Source organism: Pelodiscus sinensis, chromosome 9 (genome assembly GCF_052426305.1).
Source record: "Pelodiscus sinensis isolate ZL-2025 chromosome 9, ASM5242630v1, whole genome shotgun sequence".
NCBI classification, from domain to species: Eukaryota; Metazoa; Chordata; order Testudines; family Trionychidae; genus Pelodiscus; species Pelodiscus sinensis.
In genome coordinates this window covers 25,150,158-25,172,058 of record NC_143060.1, presented here as the reverse complement: position 1 = coordinate 25,172,058, position 21,901 = coordinate 25,150,158, and the positions used below count along the sequence as shown (strand labels likewise).

Genomic DNA, 21,901 nt, shown 5'->3' with positions numbered 1-21,901 from the left:
TCTGGATGAGCCCTTACTGCAGAGTGCTCTGTGCTATAGAAAGGCTCTGCAACCACAGCATGGTCCCCTGAATCCTGCAGAGTGCAATCACAGTAGCCCTGTTACCAGACATTTTTCTGTACCCATTCCCAATATAGGAATCATGTATTCGTACTAAGGATGTGAAAGGTTAACTGATTAACCTTAATGGGTGATGCTTACTGGTTCCGGTTAACCAGTGGGAGCTAGAGCAGCTCCCCCACTCACCATGGCCTGCATTGAGGGGAAGGGGGGGTGCTGCTCCAGCCTAGTTTCACCCTCCCCTTAATTAGTTAACTGGTTAAACTTCATGTTACATCCCTAATACATACCTACATCTATTTCATATAAACACATATATGACATGTGGGTTAGTTGAAATGTTTCCAGCAACAACAAAAAATGTCAAAAATGAAATTTAGTTGATAAGATTTTTTCCCATTAGTAAGTTTCATTATTGTTTTAATTTATTTTTTAAAAGTGTTTTTGCATCCTCCTGACTGTCGGCTCTTTAAAGAGCAGGCAAGACCTTGAGGGTAATCTGGATAGCCCAGAAGACCTGTCTAAATTATGGCATCCTCTCTGAGACTACCTATAAACTGCAGCATTGGCCAGAATCTCTGCAATACCTCAGCCCTGCTCCGACACATTCCTCTCAATCCCAGGCCAGCCCCGCCAACACACTTCCTACATTAGTGCTTTAAAGGGGCTTCAGAGAAAGCAACCTTATTGCTTTCTTGCTCAATTCTTGAAATAGGTGATTTCTTCCTGAGTTGCAACTGGGGCTTTTAGAATGTCTACATAGTGCTTTAGCCTTTTTCTGTCATGATGGGGCCAGAGTGGGGGCAAGGATCTCACTCATAATGTGTTGCAGTTACCATAATTGTATTTCTTTAAAAATGCAGACGAGAACATTAGAAGCCCTCCACCATGTATTTCAATAAGCATTCTTCTCTATTTCACTTGACTGTCTCATTCTCAGAAAGACAGGAGAAAATACAATACTTCAAAACATGGTGCAGGAAAGTAACCAAATTAATATGTATCAAATAAAGGATTATCCTTATTTGTGAAGAATCTATTCCACTGTTCTACTCCCCGCCCTGTGTCCCCAACTGGCAGGACTCCCTGCCTCCGGTTGGTGGGGCTCTGCTCCCAACTGGCAGGGCATTGGGGCTCGCTGGTCCAGTGGCACTCTGGTCCAGCAACATCGATTATCCTGATGGACCATGGATGCTGCCAGACAACAGAGTCCCATACCAGAGAGGTTCAACCTGCATTTTAAATATCATCAGATGCCTTTTAAATCTGCACTTGAAAGGGAATCCTCTGAACTGTCATTCATGCTAAAATTCGACATTCTCCGCGGGGGGCTCAACAAAGATGCTAACTATCTTACCCATTACAAAGATAGCTTCCCCAATTATCACCTCTAATACCATTAGCTCACAGACATTTACCTTCCCCGCCCCCCTTTCCCGCATCCCTCTTCTGTTCTGAAATGTGATTTGTCCTTTTCATATGTGTTCATTTTTTTAATTGTATCCTTTGGTATGTATGGTTGTGACTATTTTCTTCCACGATTTGATCTGAGGAAGTGGGTCTGGCCCACGAAAGCTCATCATCTAATAAATCATCTTGTTAGTCTTTAAAGTGCTACATAGTCCTGTATTTTGTTTCAGCTACACCAGACTAACACGGCTCCATTTCTATCACTATCAGGCAAGTTGATTGACTTATGGAACTTTTATCCAGCATGGGTATTGCTCAATATTCTCTTCTGGCCATTATAAATTAGGGCCCTGCCAAATTCATGGCCATGAAAAACATGTCACAGACCATGAAATCTGGTCTTCCCTCATGAAATCTGATCTTGTATGTGATTTTAGCCTATTCTACACAGATGTCATTGGGGAGCCCAGCATTTCTCAAACTGGGTGGCCTGAATCAAAAGAAAGTTGCAGGAGGATTGCAAAGTTATTTTAGGGGGGATCATGGTACTTCCAGCCTGAATTTCTGCTCTGCTTTCAGAGTTGGGTGGCAGGAAAACAGCAATAGTGTCCCATCAGCAGCAGGACAGAAGTAAGAGTAGCCATACCATACCATCAACTTTCCTGATTATATTTAAAATACAACTCAGGAACTCTTTACTTTTTACCTCTCAGAACCTGATGCAAAGAGTTGCTGAGGATTATCAGCTCAGAGTTGAAGTCAACATGGTGCTTAGCTGTAGTCAGCATCAGGCTTTCAGCAGTGGCTACCTTTTCAGACATTCACAGCAATATATTTTAATATATGGTTGAAAGTAAAGTATCTTCCTCATGACTATAACAATGTTATCACCAGACTCAGTTTCTTCAGACAAGCAAAGCACATCCTAGGTTTAAAAGGGAACTATTTACAGTATAAGCAAAGTTTCTATTCTAAAAAGTAATTATGTAAAAATATCATCTTCTTACTCATCAGATTCTCTGGCTTACATACCTGCTCACTTGGAATAACCTTGAAGAGCTACCGCAGCTAGAGGAGAGGGAGATCTGGGTTGAATTGCTTCTTGTGCATCAGAAACCTATTTATTTATAACTTCCAATTGCTTATACGCACGTAACCCCAAGTAAAACACTGAGATTGCACAAGAATCATTTACAGCATAGCCTGTACTGTTTTACTTCTGGCAATAACATGCAACAAAGAAAGAACCTAGCTTGTCTTGAAGAGTTAAGGTTGAATTTAGATGGTTGGCAGTTTAAAAAAAAAACCCTAAGTGCTTTTTTTTTTAGTTGTATACAGTGGCCATTTGACCTGGAAGTCACTGAGAAAATACATTTTGAGTTCCAGTATACAATATTTTTACAGAGCTCCTCTTCAAAGTAGAACCACACTTTAAAATGAAACCATCTTTGAGTTACTAAAGAGGAGGGAAAACAAAGGAGAAGATGACAGGGGATGGATCACTGGATGATTATCTGTTCTGTTCATTCCCACTGGGGCACCTGGCATTGGCCACTGTTGGAAGACAGGATGCTAGGCTAGGTGACCCAGTATGTCTGTTCTTATGTTCTTAAGAAAAAGCATCTAAAAATGGCTTAACTGTGAATATTCTTTTCTTCACGTTTCAGTAAGACAAATGGAGCTCTACAGCTCAATAGAGTTTTATAAACTTTTACATAAAAATGTTCTTCTGCTATAAAAATAAACAAGATAAATTTCAGCCCAAACAAGAATTTCTTGAGAAAGTGCTAAGTAATTGGAAGTAGAGATTTACAATAGAAGTGAATTCTAAACATGACTACAGTATTGTTCCTGCATCACTGTGAGCCCTGGTCTACATTAGGGAGTTATTTTGAAATAATAATTGAAATAATAATTTGAAATAATAATCCACACTACCAAACCCATTATTTCAAAATAACGGGCTGATTATTTCAAAATTTGTACTCCTGCTTCCCTCAGGGAATAATACTTATTTCAAAATTGTTATTTCGAAGTAGCATTAGTGTGGATGCTGCTATTTTGAGATAACTACTCCCTAGCGTCATATGAAGTAATTATTCCCCAGTGCTTCCTGGGGCCTCTAAGTCAAGGTAGCATGTCTACAGTAATGAAGCCTACCTCAGACTAATTGCGAGGCTTCCCCGTAGTGTGGACATGCTATTTTGATTTTGTTATTTCGGGACTTATTAAATCAATTTCAGTTATTTTGAAATAGTTTCCTAGTGTAGACATGCCCTAAAGATGTACTGAATAACTTGTTATCAATATTGAATGTATATTTAGATTGTTTGCTAACCTCTTCTTACTATCTTCAACTCCTCTTGTCAATATTTCCTTTGATCATGGATCCACCTGGCTAATACAGAAGCTCAACTGGCTATTTTAAATAATTAATAATACATTTATCACCTGGACATGTGACACATACTGCTGACTAACAGGCAATGATTTTAGCTGTAGTGTTGTGAGCACACACTCACACAGTTATATGAATGACAAAACTATTTCAGGGATAGAATAAAATGAAACATATAGAATGTAAATCTGCACTTTTGTGGTATGTACTCCAGCATGTCTCAGTACTTTCAAAACAGGATCAAGTAACTTGTCTAATTCAGAGGCTGAACACAAAGACAAAAAAACAAAACAAAACAAAACAAAACCACCACACCACCACCAGCAACACCAAAACTTAAAAAAAACAACCTCAAGGAAGTGTGAAATGGAACCTCTCTAATTATGAAAGGAACATTTGCCATTTTAGAACGGATGCAATAACCACTTGCAAAGAAATCTCATCTAAGATATCAAAAGCAATTCGTATACAATGAAAGGAGTTGACATTAGTGAATTGAAAAAAAAGAATCTTTACTTTGATACTGTCACAGAATGCAAATGTGTATCGCTGCAAGGAAAAGCCATCTGCCATAAATGTTAGCATCCCCAAAAGCTGTGATGTGATAGAAAGAGAGAGGAAGAACATATCGAGAATTGTGCATTCAGCACTCAATTCTGTTAAACAAAGTTTAGTTTAATACAAACAATGTGCTCAAATATTTTAATACTCTGTAGCAAAATGTGGAAATGTCTGCATTGAGGGATGAAACCTTTGAAATAAATGGAAAAAATGGAATATGGTCAGGGTTACATACATTGAAGACCCCCTGGAAAATGTTCAGAAACTGAAAATGCATCTGAAAAGCTTACTTGTTAAGGCAATGTACTGTATCTAAGATGCAGTACAAAATTGTAGATAATGGCCGTGCAGCTAAAATGGATTTTGCTTTTTGCAAAATGTCATTTAGGAATAAAAGCATCTATAGAAACTAATGAAAATTGATATACTGACTTAGGAAAGCTATTACAATTGATTTAATTTGAAGCAAAGAACTCGCAAAAGGAAGCATAAAAACACAGGTTGCCTGCAACAAATATACAAATGGCAAGACTTCTGGAAATTAGAACAATAATTGCTATGAGGATTTGGAAACTGAAGCTGTGAATATGGCTAAGGCTTTACAAAATGATATTGTATATGTCAAAAATGTCAAGAAACTGTGAAGATCAAAGTATTTAGAAAGTTTTCATGTGCCAGTTACTATACTATATGTTCATGGCACAGGGCTTGTGAAAGGCACAGCAAATTATAATATAAAGAGATATGAATGTGGACACAGCAATGCTCATATGATATTTATCAAAGTGGTGACTGATCCAAGTAGATTTAGGAGAATGAAAAGTATTTGAAAAGAAAGAAATGAACTAGCTAGCACCAGTACAAATGATAAAGGGAAAATGAAAGTAATATTGATGGTCTCCACAAAAAAGCATAACTTGCCCATATTTGAGCTGGTTGTAGGAGAGAGAATAGTCAAGTGAGAAACACAAATTCTTGCCAGATAATAGTTTTCAAGACAGATAAAATGTCTTCAAGATTTCTAGCGTCACATAAACCAAAACCACAGAATGATAAATTTAATCATAAAAATGTAATGGGTTCATACAATGTTCCTATGATTCTTTCAGTTTCTAGTGATTCTGATTTCAGCTCCCAGATATACTTTCCATTAGAATATATAGGTGATTTGAGTATGACAAGTAGAATCATTTTGAGACCCCATGAGATGTTAAATGAAAATATTAATCAAATGCAAAACTAAGCCAGACATACTCAAGAATGGTGAATGCTGGTAGTAATGTAAACAACAACAACAACAAAATCAGCATAGAATTATAGACTCCTCTAAGTTCTTGATTCAAACTTAGCCTTGGTTAGTAGACCATAGGGGACAGATATGCATTCAGTGAAAGCAGTCCATGTATTGATGCTGTCTGGAACCCAGATAAGAGGTTATACAGACAGGTACAATAGAAATAGAGACTGTAATATACCGCCATCCTCCTCAGTTTAAAATTACAGCACCTCGGCATGTCAATATTGGATAATCTATCTTGCCACCTGTGCTAAACCCATTCTCTGAAAAAACAGAAGAGTTTTTCTAGAGGTGTCAATTTGACACCTTCCAACAGCACTACATGCACTAATTGTTCTGCTTAAAAAAAATTAGACCATAGAAATAGCTCAGACCAAAGAGTTCTCAAATGCCATTGTTAGCTTAATGGCACTTAAAATGTTGAAAAGTGCAGACAGAGAGAAAGGAATCGTTATCCCTCAGACTTGGGAAATATACAAGAAGAAACTTCAGTAAAGCCAAGAGAAGGTTAATAAAAGAATTCAGAGAAATCAGAACTAAATTTTCTGATGTTAAAGCCACATACAGCTCAAGATGTTGAGACCAAGAATACTCCTTTCATTCTTTCACTGGTGGACTGAAAGAAATTAGAAAAAGAATTAGAAGAACATGTAATCAATCCTGTCTTTTACAAAATCCAGTAGTTGTGCTTGACTGCCAGATTCAAGAGCATCTTTCAGAGCAAAAGACAGGCAAAGCCTATTAAATGTGTGTTCCTTTTCCAAAGAACAGGGTCACTAAAAGATCCTTCTACCCTTAAGCATCTGAAGATTTAATGAAAGGCAATGCTATTTTAAGATTTTGTAAGGAGATTTTTATAACAAAGAAGAGTTGCAGACACCATCCTCATTACTGCCATGCTGCCATCCACTCTTTCATCTGTATCACCAAACCAGATCTTAAGAAACTTTTTGATAGATAGTTAAAGACATCAAATCAAGCATAGTCCCTAAAAGACAGGTCCTGGCATGGTCAGCTATTACAGTTTAAATGATGCAGATACAAAAAACAGCTAGGTTTTTATTAAAGCACTTTAATGATGCTGCTTGAGCTTGTTCACAAAAGTAATATTGGTCAGTCTGGTACTAAGCAGAGTCCATCCTCAATGCTGGGAGCATCAATTAATTGTTCAATTAATTGTTCCAGGACAAGGAAAGTAGGTATTTACCTAAATCAGAAATCAGATCAGCAAGAACAGAAAATAGTGACTTAGGTATCCAGAATATCATTTAGCTGTATTTTTAAAACTCAGACTTGTCAAGGTGTCAGGACAAGTGATCATAGTGTACACAAGAGAAACAGTGGGAGTGGAGTATGAAGCAGAAGAAGCCATACCTGACATTTTCAAAAGCTAACTTAATCCAGGGCATATCCCCAAAGACTGGAAAATAGCAAAGTAAAGGAGCACTAAAACACTAAGAAATTAGAGGCCAGGTAGTTCGCTGCTAGTTGTAGAGAAAACATTTGGAAATGTTTTAAAGGATCAAGAGGTGCAAAATTTACTGTACTAAAAGCACTGCCTGGTTAAGAGTAGCCGATACAGTAGCAAGAAAGGAATATCATGCCTTACTGACTTGCTGCAATTCTCAGAGGATGCTCCTGTCCGGGTAGATGAAAGTGCACTGAAATGGACATCACAATTTTGTTTTTAAAGAACGTCTTCTCCTAGCTTCCACATTGAAGGATAACGTGTAAGAGGAGAAATAATTGATCAGTGAGAAATATGCTTAATTAGATTATGAGATGGCTAAACATCGGACTTTCAAGCTGGAGAAATGGATTAGGGATACCACAGGGGTCAGGGCTCCACCCATCACTTGAACTTAACACAATGAGGATTTAAAAATATAAGTGTTGAGAGTTGACAATTGAGAAAGCAGGAGAGAGAAAAAAGCCAATATGTAGTATGCCATAGCGATGTCCTCAAACAGCTCCTAGGGAAACACATGGCTTTTTCCATTGAGATAAACATTTCCACACATCATTCTTTTCTTTCCCTTTGAAGGGAAATGATCACTGCCTTTGCAATCCCCAGAACTGGTTATTGCAAAACTTTACAGACAAGCGTTCCAACTTGTTTGATAAATGAGCTGCAATTAGTACAGAATGCAAGACACAGGCATTCCACTTATGTTCAGAGTTTGGTTCTCATGATACCAATGTTCCTACTGTGCTATTTAGTAACAAAGTTGCACAGGAAGACTTACATTTTCAGCTTACCTACAAACACTGCTGACTGGTCTATTTGTATTTGGAAATCCGCACATTTCAGTCAAGGGATTGGGCATGACAGGCAGCTAGTACCTAGGTATTCATTTCTGCTTCTCATTACAGGTTTCTGCATATGCAGATAGACTCACTCAGACATTTGGTAGGAAGATTAATTAAGGGCCTCTCAAACTTCATTGCACCATGACCCCCTTCTGACAACAAAAATTAATGACCCCAAAGAGGGGGGAGACTGAATCTTGAGCCCATTGGAGCCTCATTGCCCTGAAGGGATAACAAATTCCAAAGCTTGTTGAGGTCAAAGCTAAAACCTAAGGGCTTCTGCCCATGTGGGGGCCTGTATCCTGAGCTCCACCACTCAGGACTGAAGCCCTTGGGTTTTTGGCCCAGGCAGTGGGGCTTGGAGTTTGGCCCCTGCCCAGGCCCACTGATGAGGGAGGGGAGGAAAAGGGAGCAACTACTCTACTCAAAAAGGCCTAGGATGCCTAGTGGTGGGCAGAGTTAAATCGCCACCAGAGACCCAAGCAGTGTGCGCTGTACGGTGTGGGGTGGGAAGGAGAGGGGTGTGGTCCAAGCAGCACTGAGGGTTGTCTGCTCCAGCCCATCTATTTCACCTGCGACTTGGCCCCTTCTGGGATCATGGAGCCAGCGCCTTCCCCTTTTACCCAGGGGATAGTTGAGTCTGTCAGTTTGCCTGCTCCCACCTCAGCACTAAGCAAGTCTAATGTAGGCCCTGGCAATCCCATTAAAAATCCCATTAATCAGCTTCACAGGTGATTAATCAGCCCCACCCAGTCAGTCAGCTCCCTGCAGGGAGCCCTGAGCCTCTGAGTGGTCATGGTGGGGAGGCTGATTAATCACCTGTGATGCCGTGAAGCTTAGAGGGAACACTGGTCTTGAGCCACAATTTAAAAACTGCTGAATTAAGACTACCCCCACTCCGAGTCCTTTCACTGGCTCCCCCATCAAATGCATGCTTCTTGCCTCCCCCTTTAAGGGTATGTCTACACTACAAAGTAAATTCGAACTAACGGACGTTAGTTCGAATTAATGTTGATAGGCGCTACACTAGCACTCCGCTAGTTCGAACTTAATTCGAACTAGCGGAGCGCTTAGTTTGAACTAAGTAAACCTCATTGCATGAGGACTAAGCCTAGTTCGAACTTACTAGTTCGAATTAAGGGGTGTGTAGCCCCTTAATTCGAACTAGTGGGAGGCTAGTCCTCCCCAGCTTTCCCGGGTGGCCACTCTGGCCAACACCAGGGAAACTCTATGCCCCCCTCCCGGCCCTGGACCCCTTAAAGGGGCACGGGCTGGCTATGGTGCCTGTGCCAGGTGCAAGCCTGCCAGCACCCAGCCAGCAGACCCTGCACCTGGCACGGCTCGAGCCACCCACCCGATGCCCCCCAGCCTTCCCCCTCTTCCCGGGACCAGGCTGGCAGCTCCCGGGAACTTGCCCGGGACCGCAAGAGGTGGGCACCCGCCTGGTCTAGTGCGGACATCATGGACCTCGTCCACGACCTCCGCACTAGGCACAGGAAAGTGGCTGTCTAGGGCAGGAGAGCTGCCAGCCTGGCCACCCAGGAGCAGGTGTGCATGAAAATCAAGGGGGTCCACTGAGACCCCCGATCCTGAGCCCTGAGCTTACAATGGCCGTACTGGGTCAGATCAAAGGTCCATCTAGCCCAGTAGCCTGTCTGCCGACAGCGGCCAACCCTAGGGACCCTGGAGAAGATGGACCGAAGACAGTGACCAAGCCATTTGTGTCGTGCCATCCCTCTCCAGCCTTCCACAAACTTTGGGCAGGGACACCACTCCTACCCCCTGGCTAATACCACTCCATGGACCCAACCTCCATGACTTGATCTCACTTCCCTTTCAACTCTGTTCTAGTTCTAGCCTTCACAGCCTTCTGCAGCAAGGAGTTCCACAGGTTGACTCTTTGCTTTGTGAAGAACAACTTTCTGTTACTAGTTTGAAGTCTGCTACCCATTCCTTTCCTTTGGCGTCCTCTAGTCCTTCTATTATGGGAACTAATGAAGAACTTTTCTTTATGCACCCTCTCCACCCCACTCATGCTTTTATAGACCTCTATTCTATCCCCCCTCAGTCTCCTCTTTTCTAAGCTGAGAAGTCCCAGTCTCTTTAGCCTCTCTTCATATGGGACCTATTCCAAACCTCTGATCATTTTAGTTGTCCTCCCCTCTCCCACCTCCTTTTCCCAGTCTCCCCCACTTTTGTTCAATAAAGAGAGAATCTATTTTTGACCACACATTTTCTTTATTTTGTACATCAGGAAGGGGGTCTAGGGTGGGGTAAGTGGAAGGAGGTGAGGGAGGAATGGGGTACGAGCCCCCAATGGGGAGGACTGGGCTGGCTCTGCGGGCTTCTGGGGGTGGAAGCTCTCCTGCAGCCCCCCAATTGCCGCCTCTCCCCAGATGGCAGCCTGCGGCAAGTGCAGCCAGTCTGATGGCCGAGTGCTGTGATGTGCCCAGTGTGGGTAGTCCGGGCAATCCAAGCCAGGACTGCTTTGCAAGTGGGGCACCCCTGAGAATTGTCTGTCCGGGGTGGAGGTTGGGTCTCTTTAAGCACAGCCCTCGGCTAGCCTGAGACAGCAGCTCCACGCTCTAAGTCCTACTCTGCTGCCCTGCTGGCACTGCTTCCGGCCATCCTTAACCCTGGTTCAGGGTCCACTTAATGTGGACATGTTAGTTCGAATTAGCAAAAAGCTAATTCGAACTAGTTTTTTAGTCTGGATGCGTTAGTTCGAATTAGCTTAGTTCGAATTAACTAATTCGAACTAAGTTCGAATTAGCACTGTAGTGTAGACATACCCTCTGGCTCTTCAGCACTTAGCCCCATGCGGGGTTAGTAATTTATCACCACATGGCTCTTCCCATTCATCTCCTTTCTCTCCCCCTTGCTAGTTAAGCTCTGCTGAATTAAGACATACTGTTAAGTTGAGGCAAAGTATAAGGCAGAATTTATCTCAAGACAACCATTTTGATGCATTTAAAAATTGTGTGTCATACCCTATGAGATTGTCTTACATAAATGTGAGATTTTAAACATAATGTGATGGTTTTCATTCAGTTTTTGTTTTTTTGACATTTTGGGGCTCATAATATCAAGCGTTTGTCTATGAACATGAGTGCTAGAATTATATTTTTTAAATGAAAGATGAGATTCTTACACAATAACATGACTACAGGAGCTGGGACTTTAAACACAATCCAAGGTAATGTGTTTGTGAGACTTGGCATAAAATCATGAGAGTTAGCAACACTAAAGTTATGCATCCTTTTTAAAAGGACCAAACTTGAGAGGCATCATAGGCACAAAGGCCAGGTAGACTCCCAACTTCCACTGAAAGTGAATGGGTATTAGCCCCCATTTATGCCTTTGAAATTCCCCCCCACTGAAAGTGAATGGGTATTAGCCCCCATTTATGCCTTTGAAATTCCCCCCTCCCTCCCCGTTTCTCTAACTAAGATTACCTGGCTTACATCTCCTACCATCTTTCAATGATGGAATATGGTGCCTTGTCTTGTAATTATTTGTAGGTACTTTGCATATACTTTGTGGGAGTTATTATTAAATTATTATTAAATTTTTTGTTCCTCCTAAGTCTACTTTATGCTATGCTGGTGGCACAAAGTATAGACTTCCAGCTACTGCAAGGCAGCACCTAAAGATTTCCCTAGGCAGGGGAATCATCAGCTGGGTATGTCCCACAGCTACTCTGTCTTTCCACCCCTGCCAGGGCCTAGAGAGTATTGTGGGATAGGGTCAGGGGCGGACTGGTCCAAGGGGATACCAGGAATTTCCCGGTGGGCTGTCCTCTGAAGGACCGGCTGAAGGGCCGGCTGGTGGCTGCTGGATGAGGAGGGGAATTATGACTGGGCACCTCAGCCCCACACTTTAAATTCCCCAGTGCTGGCCATGTACGGGGCATGGTGGGGCTGAGGGAGAGCATGCTCAAATGCCGTGCAACAGCTGAGAGGGGAGATGCTTGGGTGTGGCATGACATCACGGCCCAGGACTTTAAAACCTCCTGGCCCAGAGTTGCACTTCGTGACCGAGTTCCAGGCCCGGCAAGTGGTCTGGAGCCCGGGAAGCAGCTGGGGCCTGGGCTGCGGGGATTTTTGGGGCCCAATCACCGACTCCAGCACTGCAAACTGGAAGGCAGAAGGTGGGGGTGGGATGGGGAAGGGGGAAAATAGGGGGAAAGCATGGTAGAGGAAGGGGCTTGTGCTGAGGGGAGGAGGGCAGGTCAGGAGAAAAAAGGGGAAGGTACCAAGGGACAGGGTGGAGGAGAGACAAATGCCAGGGGGCCAAGTGGAGACAATAAGGAAAAGGGCAGGAGGAGAGGTGTCAGGGGGGGGGGGGGGGGGGACAGGGTTATGCTGGGAGAGGAGAGGGGAAGGGCATTGGGAGCTAGAGGGGGAAAGGGGAGGTGCTGGGAGAAGGCTTGAAAGAAGGGGTGGGCATGAGGAAGGCGGGAATGGAGCAAGTCATGTGTGAGGGCACAGTGGCATGAGGAGAATGGGGGCAGAGGGTGGTGAGGGGGTGGGCATCAGGGAAAAAGAGGGCAAAGGGGGCAGGGGCAGTGAGGGAAGGGGGAGGCACCAGGAGGGTGCATGGCTAAGGGAAGGTGCAGGTGCCAGGAGATTCTGGGGGTGAATCAGAAGGGCAGACACCTGCAGGGGAGGGACCAGCACCAGAGGCGAGAGGCAGGGCAGGTGTGTAGAGGGAGGTGTTAGGAGAGGGGATGAGGAGGGGTAGCTCACATGATCAGAGTGGGGCTACTGGAGGAGTGGGCACAGGGCGGAGAGAAGGGCTGGTGGAGGGGGGCAGGTCACAGGAGGGCTGAGGGCAGTGAGAAGGGCAGGAGTCAGGACAGCACAGGAGGGTGAGGGGTGTCAGGGCAGCAGGCACCAGGGGAGCTGATAGAATAAGAGGAGGAGACATGGCAGCAGAGAAAAGGTAAAGGTTTATAAGATATTTATTAATAACTTGGGTTCCATAGTGGCACATCCAAACAAGCCACATGAACTCAGTACTAGTGCACAACACAAAATTCATTCTGCTCATGGGAGGAAATTCTTAGAGGGAACACTTCCCCCAGCCTCTCTGCCCCTGAGTTAATGTCACACACATTGGGTTAATGCAATTGCAGGATAGTTGCATGAGGGGGGTTTGGTGGGAGCCAAACTAATCCCTATTGGTAGGAGGATGGTGGGAAAAGTCCTTAGAGAGGGGTCACATGACACCTTTTATTTCTGGTCATGTGTCCATCTTGCCCCAAGAGTGTTACCTCTAGAGGCCTGGCTAATGGGAGTCAAGTGGTGTGGCTAATGGGGGTCAGGAGCGTGGTTAATGGGGATCAAAGAGTAAATTTTAAAAAATTTGTTTGATGTGAAAAAGTGGGCTGTTCTCAACCCATTTCCTGGGCCTAGTTTGATTGCCAGTCCGCCAGTGGATGGGAGAGACACGTTAGGGAAAGTGATCTAGAGCAGAGCCTGAGTCTGATGCACTCCAGCTATCCCAGTTGATGGATGGAATGGCTTGTTAGGAACTATTATCTGTCAGAACAACTTAGAACAGTGGTGGGAATGTGGCAGAACCCTATCTGAACTACATGATGCTCCTATGGACTCCGGCCTATTTCTTGGTTGGGCTTCATATATTGCCTTCCAAAACAGATGTACAAGTCAAGTCAGAATACAAAAAGCCAAAAGGGTTAACTATTACATTTGAATGTTCTCAGTTTAATTACTGTTGGAAGCGAGAAAAGATTACAGATGTTTCCAAATGTTAAAGCCATACAATTAATTCTTGTGATGGTAGCAGTGACAACATCCAGAAAAGCTATCACTGCCTGAGGCTCTTTGTGATGTTGGCACCAGAGCACAGGCATGGGAGACAAAACAAAAAAACACTTATATTTCTTCTCAAAGCAAGAGGAGAAAAGTCCAGTTCCATTCCCCAGAGAAAGAACTACCGGCAAAGGAAGCTTTTAGTGCAGCTGCCAGTTACACCAGGACATGAAAGCTTTGAGCAAGGATCAAAAGATCATACAAAAAAGAGATGTATGTGAAACACAGTTCTATAGTACACTAAGCTGGAACACTGAAACTGGGTCACTGGAGAACACAAACAAAAATGAATATGGTCATTTTATTTACCAAAAATGCTTATTTAATAACAGAAGAGAAAAGGAAGTAGATATGCCTTGTATGAAAGAAAATCCTTTCTGTGCCTAATAAGTTCCTAGCCCTTTACAATTCTTCCTGTAAGGGATTTATGGTCTTATAGGGTGAATTCCGTTGACTTAAAAGCAAGGTACTGCATAAAAATCATTTCCTTCCTTCAAGAGAGGATAAACTTTAAAGACCAGGACAGTATACTGGAGAGAATATAGTTGTTGAACAGCTGCATCCTTTTGGAAGGATTACCTTCTGAATTCAACAGACATCCCCATGAACAGTGGTTATATATGGAACATATGCTAGGAGTTGACGGGCAGTTGACAGTTTTCAAATCTGCTCCAACATTTACATACATACCAGTTCTTTTATACTTGAGCCTCTCCTGTCACTTTGTATGTATATACCAGCTGACTACTTCACTGAATGTCAAGTAACTATTTTAAGGGGTGCAACTTGGTGCAAATTACACAACAGATGTGTATTTCCCATGTCAATTTTATTCTTACTTGATGCATATAAATCATAAATAATTTCAGAATGACACATTGCTGTGAAATAGGTATTAATATGAAGGATAAATAAAATGTATCCAATAAATAATTCAAAATAAACATGTTAAAGCATTCAGTAAGGTCCCATGATTTAATCTGATCCATGCAGGTAGGTTCATGTACCTGTTTAAAGTCCCACAGATTTCAAAAAGATTCTGCCCAGGTACAAGAGTCTGGCTGGGCAGATCAAACAACAACATACTGTGTTTGTTTTAGGGCTACATCCTCCACTGAATTTGAGGGACAAGGAAAGAAACTTACCTGTTCAAGTCTCGATGTATGATTGGCTGTGTCAGATTATGAAGATACTCCATACCTTTGGCAACATCTACAGCAATGATTAATTTAGACTGTAAGTCAAGATTCCTAGATTTAAAACATATAGTACTAGTCAAAATGGAGAGATAAAAGACAAATTTACTTGCAATGTTCTGAAGAGATCATTATACTCTGACGGTTTGAGTCATCGGCAAATAAGAACTGCCTTCTTAGTTGGCATATTGTAATTTGCACACAAAATCTTGCCAAGTAAAACAGTAGTAAACTAGTTAATAGTTTTGTGGTTAGTTGCTAGTTTACTTCATATACCAAATAGTCTTATCATTAAAGCAATTATTTGGTACATTCTTCTAAATGAAATAGATATTAAATATTTGCACCAGTGAAATTATTTATAATAGGGTCATACAAAGATTTAATTGAATACCTCTTCTGTTCATGCAGCAGAGAAAAGAGTGATCCTCCAGAAATATATTGAGTGACTATAGCAAACTGACTTGGATCATCTAAGCATGCACCAACAAACTGGATGACGCAAGGATGATTAAGTCGGCAGAGGATAGAAACTTCACGGCAAAACATGTCCACATCAGATTTGGAACAGTAGGTATTGGCTCTGTAGCTAATAATTGATATGAAGAGAAATCACAAGTAAATGAAAAATAGCATGAAAATTATGTGGTATGATTTTTTTTGTACTCTAAATTAGGGTATTAACTCAGCAAAATGGAAAAGTCTTTGCAAACTTACCGTTTGATTGCTACTATTTTATTTCTGCATTTTCCCTTATACACTTTTCCAAAAGACCCTAAAATGATTAAAAATAAATAAGCACAAAGATATTTTCTGTGTGCATCAAACTTTTAAGAGGGATGCTTTCTGGTACCTGAGCCAATAATCTCATGGAACTCTATTTCAGAGAGCTGAAGATGGAAATGTGATGGCAAACCAGCACGGAGGAGGAGAACATCTGCCTTTTCTGTAAAAGAAAATTGTTATCCTTGTATGCAAAATGTTGGAGGTGTGTGTGTGGTGGGGGTGAGGGGGGAATAAAAGCACTTAAATTGACAAGAACATTACACAGTAGCAGCTGATTTTCCTACCATAAATTGGTTGACTGGTAATCCTATTTCTTTTTGTTTCAGTACCCATGATAAACCCCAATAATAAACAAGGGATTTGCAACATTACAGACGCCTCAGGGTTTCTTGGCTCTGAAGTCTTATCACTGATGAACACTGTCCCATAAGCATATTCTGTTTGGATCATGTGATTGTGGCATAAAATCCTTTATGTAAGGAATTAGTTCCTTATTCGGGTTTCTAGCACTCTACCAATGCTGTGTTTCTTATTTGTGATCTGATCCTACTGTTCAATGGCATTTGAAATCTAAACTCTAATGTTCAACTGAATTCACATGCGAAACATCCCTAAACTGTTAATCCATATGGTCTACCACAAGGTGCTTATAAGAATTTTTCTAGATAGAACATTTTAATGTGCATGCTGATTACATGTAAACAATATAAGCCCTTGAGTACACCCAGAGCTAACATTTGAAATGGAAAATCAAAGGCATCTCAAAATGTGAAATACCTTTAAAGATAAATTCTGAATTCTTTGGCTACATCTGCATCAATACAAAACCATTTATTTTTGGATAGCATCTTTCTTACAAAAGTATCTCCAAAGATTTCCCAGCAGATTTCAATCTATTGTTTGTTAGCTCTGCATTTATATATTTATGTTTATTTCTCTAGTATCAGTTCACTGTCACAAATTTTTCTCAAAAAAACCCCCACTGGTTTGAACCTGAAAAACAGTTAATTTCTCTGGAAATTTTAAAGTTGACAGAAAAGGAAAAGAGAGAGGTAATATCTTTTATTGGTCCCACTTCTTCACCTTTGCGTAAGCTCAGAAATGTGTCTCTTTCACCAATCAAAGTTGGTCCAATAAAATATATTATCTCACCTATCTTGCCTCCCTAATATTCTGGAACCAAAACAGCTACAACAATGCTGCATATAAAAAAAATTAAGACTTCAGTAGTATGGTTTTGTTCCTGCTAGGTACTGAACACCTCTGTCTCCACTCAAGTCAATAAATCAGGGTAAGTAAATTGCTTTCCAAAATATTCCCATAGGAATACAGCTCCTGTTTTAGACATATTTTCTTTACATTTCTAAATAAAAAAATCAGGTAAAAGTGATCATGTGTTGTATATGCAGGATGATAAACACCTTTAGCAACAGAATATAACACTTGTTTTTTTCCTCCTGCCATTAAAATACCTTTTGTCATGCTTTTAATCTTCCCTAGAGGGGATGGAACAGAGACGTAGGAACCATCTGAAATCAAAGAAGAAAATGAAGTTTATGAACTATTCTGAGGACAGTAGAAATGCCTTTGCTGATAAAAGAAGTGAGGCATTTTTTACTTAAAGAGTAGAGAAAATGTGAGCAAAAATATCATTTAAAAAATCTGATGGGACTATGAGCTCATGTTTTTAAACACATGAGCTCTCAATGCTAGGCAAGATGCTCAGTATAGGTTGGATCTCCCTGATGCTGCACCCTCAGGACCTGATGGGTCCCGGACAAAGGAGTTTGCTGGAACATGGGAGGCATGGAAGCTGGGGCACCAGCATCCCTGCTGGGCTCCTCTCTTCAGCTACCTGGCACTACTGCTCCTGGCCCTGAGCTTGCCAGCAGCCCTGCTGGACCTGTAAGCTCTGGTGGCCACATTGGATGTGGGCTCTGTAACTCCCCCACCTCATGGGCTCCAGAGGCACCACTGGCTGTGGCTCACCAACCCCATAGGCCCCGCCAGCCCCACTGCCCTTCTAGCCAGCTCTGTTCTCAGCTGTGGGCAACCTCTGTGCTCTGGCTAGTTACTGATGTTGCCAGACCAGAGTTCAGGACCACAGAGGTTCAAGGGGTATTGACATAGCTCCATTGTTGACCATATTTGCAAGTGATCAGCTTCAATGCCTGGAGACAGATTCACAAAACACTCACCACCCAAACGATGACTCTTGTGACACTTATTAGACAGATACTCGAGAAGGCTCAGTGCTCACCATGCACTGAGAATCTGACCTCTTGTTTAGATGCCTAAGGCTGTGTCTAGACTACATGCCTCTGTCATCAGAGGCATGTAGATTAGACACATAGGCAAAGTCAAATGAAGCCGCGATTTAAATGATCGCGGCTTCATTTAAATTTACATGGCTGCCGCGCTGAGCCGACAAACAGCTGATCAGCTGTTTGTCCGCTCAGCGTGCTAGTCTGGACGCTCCCCTGCCGACATCAAAGCCCTTTGTCGGCAGCCCCGTTATTTCTCGTGGGATGAGGTTTACCGGGGCTGCCGACAAAGGGGATGTCGACAGGGGAGCGTCCAGACTAGCGCGCTAAGCGGACAAACAGCAGATCAGCTGTTTGTTGGCTCAGCGCGGCAGCCATGTAAATTTAAATGAAGCCGCGATCATTTAAATCGCGGCTTCATTTGACTTTGCCAAAACAACAAATCTACATGGCTCCGTCGACAGAGCCATGTAGTTTAGACGTACCCTAAATGGGGACTGAACTCTGTTTTAAAATTTGGACTTAAATGCAGATGCTGCACTGTTAAAAATGTGACCCACACCATACAGTATACATGAAGGTATCAAGAGAGTGAACTGAAAAAATCTGAGATTTAGCTGTTCCGAGCAGATTTTATTTCCGTGTCTGTATGTGTTAGGAGCTTGTTGGAGTTAAAATTCAAGGATTTGTGCAAACTCAGCCCTCCAGAGATACACACGCTCCAGAAATACAGTATATCTAACCTGAAGCACACCCAGTTAGACAATCTCTGCTTTCTGTAGGCTTTTCAACATTAGTCCTATGGATATCAGTAGGATTTTTTCCATTCACTCACTGTGAGCAAATTGTGCCCAAGGTGAGCTAAGAAATCTAAGCAAGAATGCTTCATGTCTCATTTTCTTTGTAGATATTTTCTTAACACAATATAAAACTTTTGTGAGCCAAGATTAACAAATTTACTTCTTGCCATTTGTCATTTAGTCAGCAATAGAGATATTTTTGTAACAAAAAGAGTAATTAATCCCAGATACAGGGCAATTAGGTAGCTAAAGACATTCAAAAATATGAAGGATTGGACTGAACACAGAAACTTTCTGCATGCCAATAATCAGACATCAAACAAAGACAAAACAAAGAGAATGACTAAACAAGGTATTAAATATGTAGACAGGTATGTGTAATGATTATTAAGGAATTTTTTTTCAAAGCTTAGTTTTTATCTCTAATCAGTAACATAAAGTGACAATGCTTCTCTATGATAAAGGAGAAGTTTTGGCATAAATCAGAGACACAGTGTACCTGAAAAATGGGGACACTCGAGCCTATAAATTATCTTCACATATAAATTTACTGTACCAGATAATGCCTGATGCAAAGCTCACTGATAGCTGGGGAAAAATTATCACAGATTTTAATGGCCTTTGGATCAGGTCCTTCCGAATATAAAGTGACTAACTTATCAAACTGTACCTCCTCCAGGTTGGGAATATTCATTACAGGGTGAGTCATCCTGTGGTCTTTTATAATGCTTCAGAAGGGTAACAATGGCATCGTGTCCTAAAAAGAGGAATGATGATTTGAACATTAAATATCAATTTATACACAGGTTAGAAGAAGTTTTAAAATAAATAACGCTTCTGGTTATGAAAACATATAAAGAAGGTATTCAGTGGCCATGGTCAGAAATGTGATAGGATTTCTCAGTTAGGTGAACGTGGGGAAAACCTGGCTGAAACCCCCCTTCTGTAATTTTCACTATAGGCTGGCAGGGCAGGGTATGGCTACACTCCAAAAAATAAATAAATTAATAAATAAACAGGAGTAAGTCTGAGAACCTGTGTCAACTGACGGGCTGATGAGGCCAAAAATAGTAGTGTAGATATTCTCATTTTTACATAACCTCACTACTCCAAGAGCTGTGACTTTAAGAAACACATCATGGACCTTTTGATATGCTAGGAAGTCATGAGAGTTTGCAGTACTGAGCAACTGTTTCCATTCTGCATTTTGGCAGAAAAAGTCATATTGGACTAAATCTAGGGCTCAGACTAAGGATGTTAAATAACAATTAATTAACTAGTCAATAGGCACTTCTGCATTCCTCCTTTGAAATGGGCTCTTGTGTATTTCAAAGCTGGCACACTGTGTGCAGCCCGGGGCTAGCGGGAAGTCCTGCTGACTCCGGGCTCCATTAAGGTGCTTCTGCTTTGAAATGCGCAAGAGCCCAGGGGGATTTCAAAACAAAAGCACCCGCGTGAAGCCCGGAGTCAGCGGGACTTCCTGCTGGCCCCGGGCTGTACATGGTGTGCCAGCTTTGAAATGTATGAGTCCCCAACAGAGGCTCTTGTGCATTTCAAAGTGGAAGTGCCCACAGGGAGCCTGAGGTCAGTGGGGGACGCAGAGTTTCCGCTGACACTGGTTCCATGTGGCACTGCTGCTTTGAAATGCCACGTGGAGCTGGCATCAGCTGGAGACTCCTCAGCTGACCCTGGGCTCTGTGCGGCATTTCCCTGGAACCCAGGATCACCTGGGGACTCCTCAGCTGACACCGGGCTCTCCACTCTTTGAAATGCCATGCTGGAGCCTGGGATAGGCTGAGGAGTCTCCAGCTGATCCTGGGTTCTGTGGAAATACCACACGGAGAAGGCTGCTCCACATGTCATGCTGCGGGCCATCTAGTCTGGCTGTGGGCCGCTCCAGCCCAGGCAGGTCTGCTGCACCATGCCATGGGTGGTGGGGAAGGGGTGCTCCAGTCCTGCCAGGCTTGAACAAAATGTTTAACATTCCATTTAACCTGTTAACTTTTTAACCAGGATTTTACACCCTAGTTTTAATGCTTTTGGGGATCTCAGAATCTTCACTCTCTAATTTCTACTTTTCCCAGTCCAATGGAAAATTTTATCATAGATTCTTGCTCCAGGCATCAGCAAGGGATGCTGTTTGCCTCTCACACAGAATAGAGCAGAAACGAGAGACATTCAGAATGAGATTGTGATGCAGTGCTCACATACCAAGTACTATCTTGCATTTAAACGGCTCTCTTGGCTCTGTTTGCTTGGAAATGTTTTAATTCCCTGCCAACTCAGTGGTACAATTTGCTGGCATTTTCTTAGGGATATTCTTCATCAACAGCCTAATGAGTGCAAGCATTCTGGCTCCTAATAAACACAAACCTGCCAAAGAAGTGCCAGTAAGCTTGCAAGCACTGAAAGGCTTCCTCACTGGAGTTCTACTGTCCCAAAGATTGCTAAAGCTGCACTGTGTTGAATCCACTAGGCAATGTTTCCATCTCCTTAGATGATCCCTGGGATTTCATTTGGGAACAGACATAACACTCCATTTGTGTAATACTGGCTGATATTTTAATACAGTTGTCAAGGAGACAAAAATTTCTGCTTAGAGCAAATCTTAAGGAGAGCTATTGGCAACTAACTAATCAAGACAATCTACAACCTACTAACTGATTATTTGATGTTACTTATAACCTTAGTTTTTGGATCTCTATGTCTAGTGTAACTGAAAATTCCTATAATTACTATAAGTGATTGAGTGTATGCAGGTTTCAGAGGTAGCTAGCTATGTTAGTCTATTACATAAAAAATAACAAGGAGTCTGGTGGCACCTTGAGGACTAACAATTTTATTATGGCATAAGCTTTAATGAGTTGCAACTCACTTCATCAGCTGTATAAAGTGAAAGAAAAAGAAACAGACAGTAGGGATACCGAGATGGGAGTGTTACATGGGAGATTGCACCACTAGCCCTCTGTGGTGCCTTGTATT

General features: G+C 42.1%; 1 protein-coding gene across 3 annotated transcripts in view; it reads right to left on the bottom strand.

Annotated features, from left to right (window-relative positions):
- Positions 1-21,901, bottom strand: part of LOC102460847 (serine/threonine-protein kinase TNNI3K) — a 213,073-nt gene that overhangs the window by 97,554 nt on the left and 93,618 nt on the right. For all 3 annotated transcript variants that reach the window (XM_089780463.1, XM_006130399.5, XM_075936240.2), the window contains 6 exons: positions 19,590-19,676; positions 17,328-17,384; positions 15,923-16,015; positions 15,787-15,844; positions 15,464-15,658; positions 15,019-15,123 (listed from right to left, as the gene is read on the bottom strand). In XM_089780463.1, coding sequence (XP_089636589.1) covers positions 15,019-15,123; positions 15,464-15,658; positions 15,787-15,844; positions 15,923-16,015; positions 17,328-17,384; positions 19,590-19,676 — 595 coding nt within the window. The remainder of the gene's footprint in view (positions 1-15,018; positions 15,124-15,463; positions 15,659-15,786; positions 15,845-15,922; positions 16,016-17,327; positions 17,385-19,589; positions 19,677-21,901) is intronic.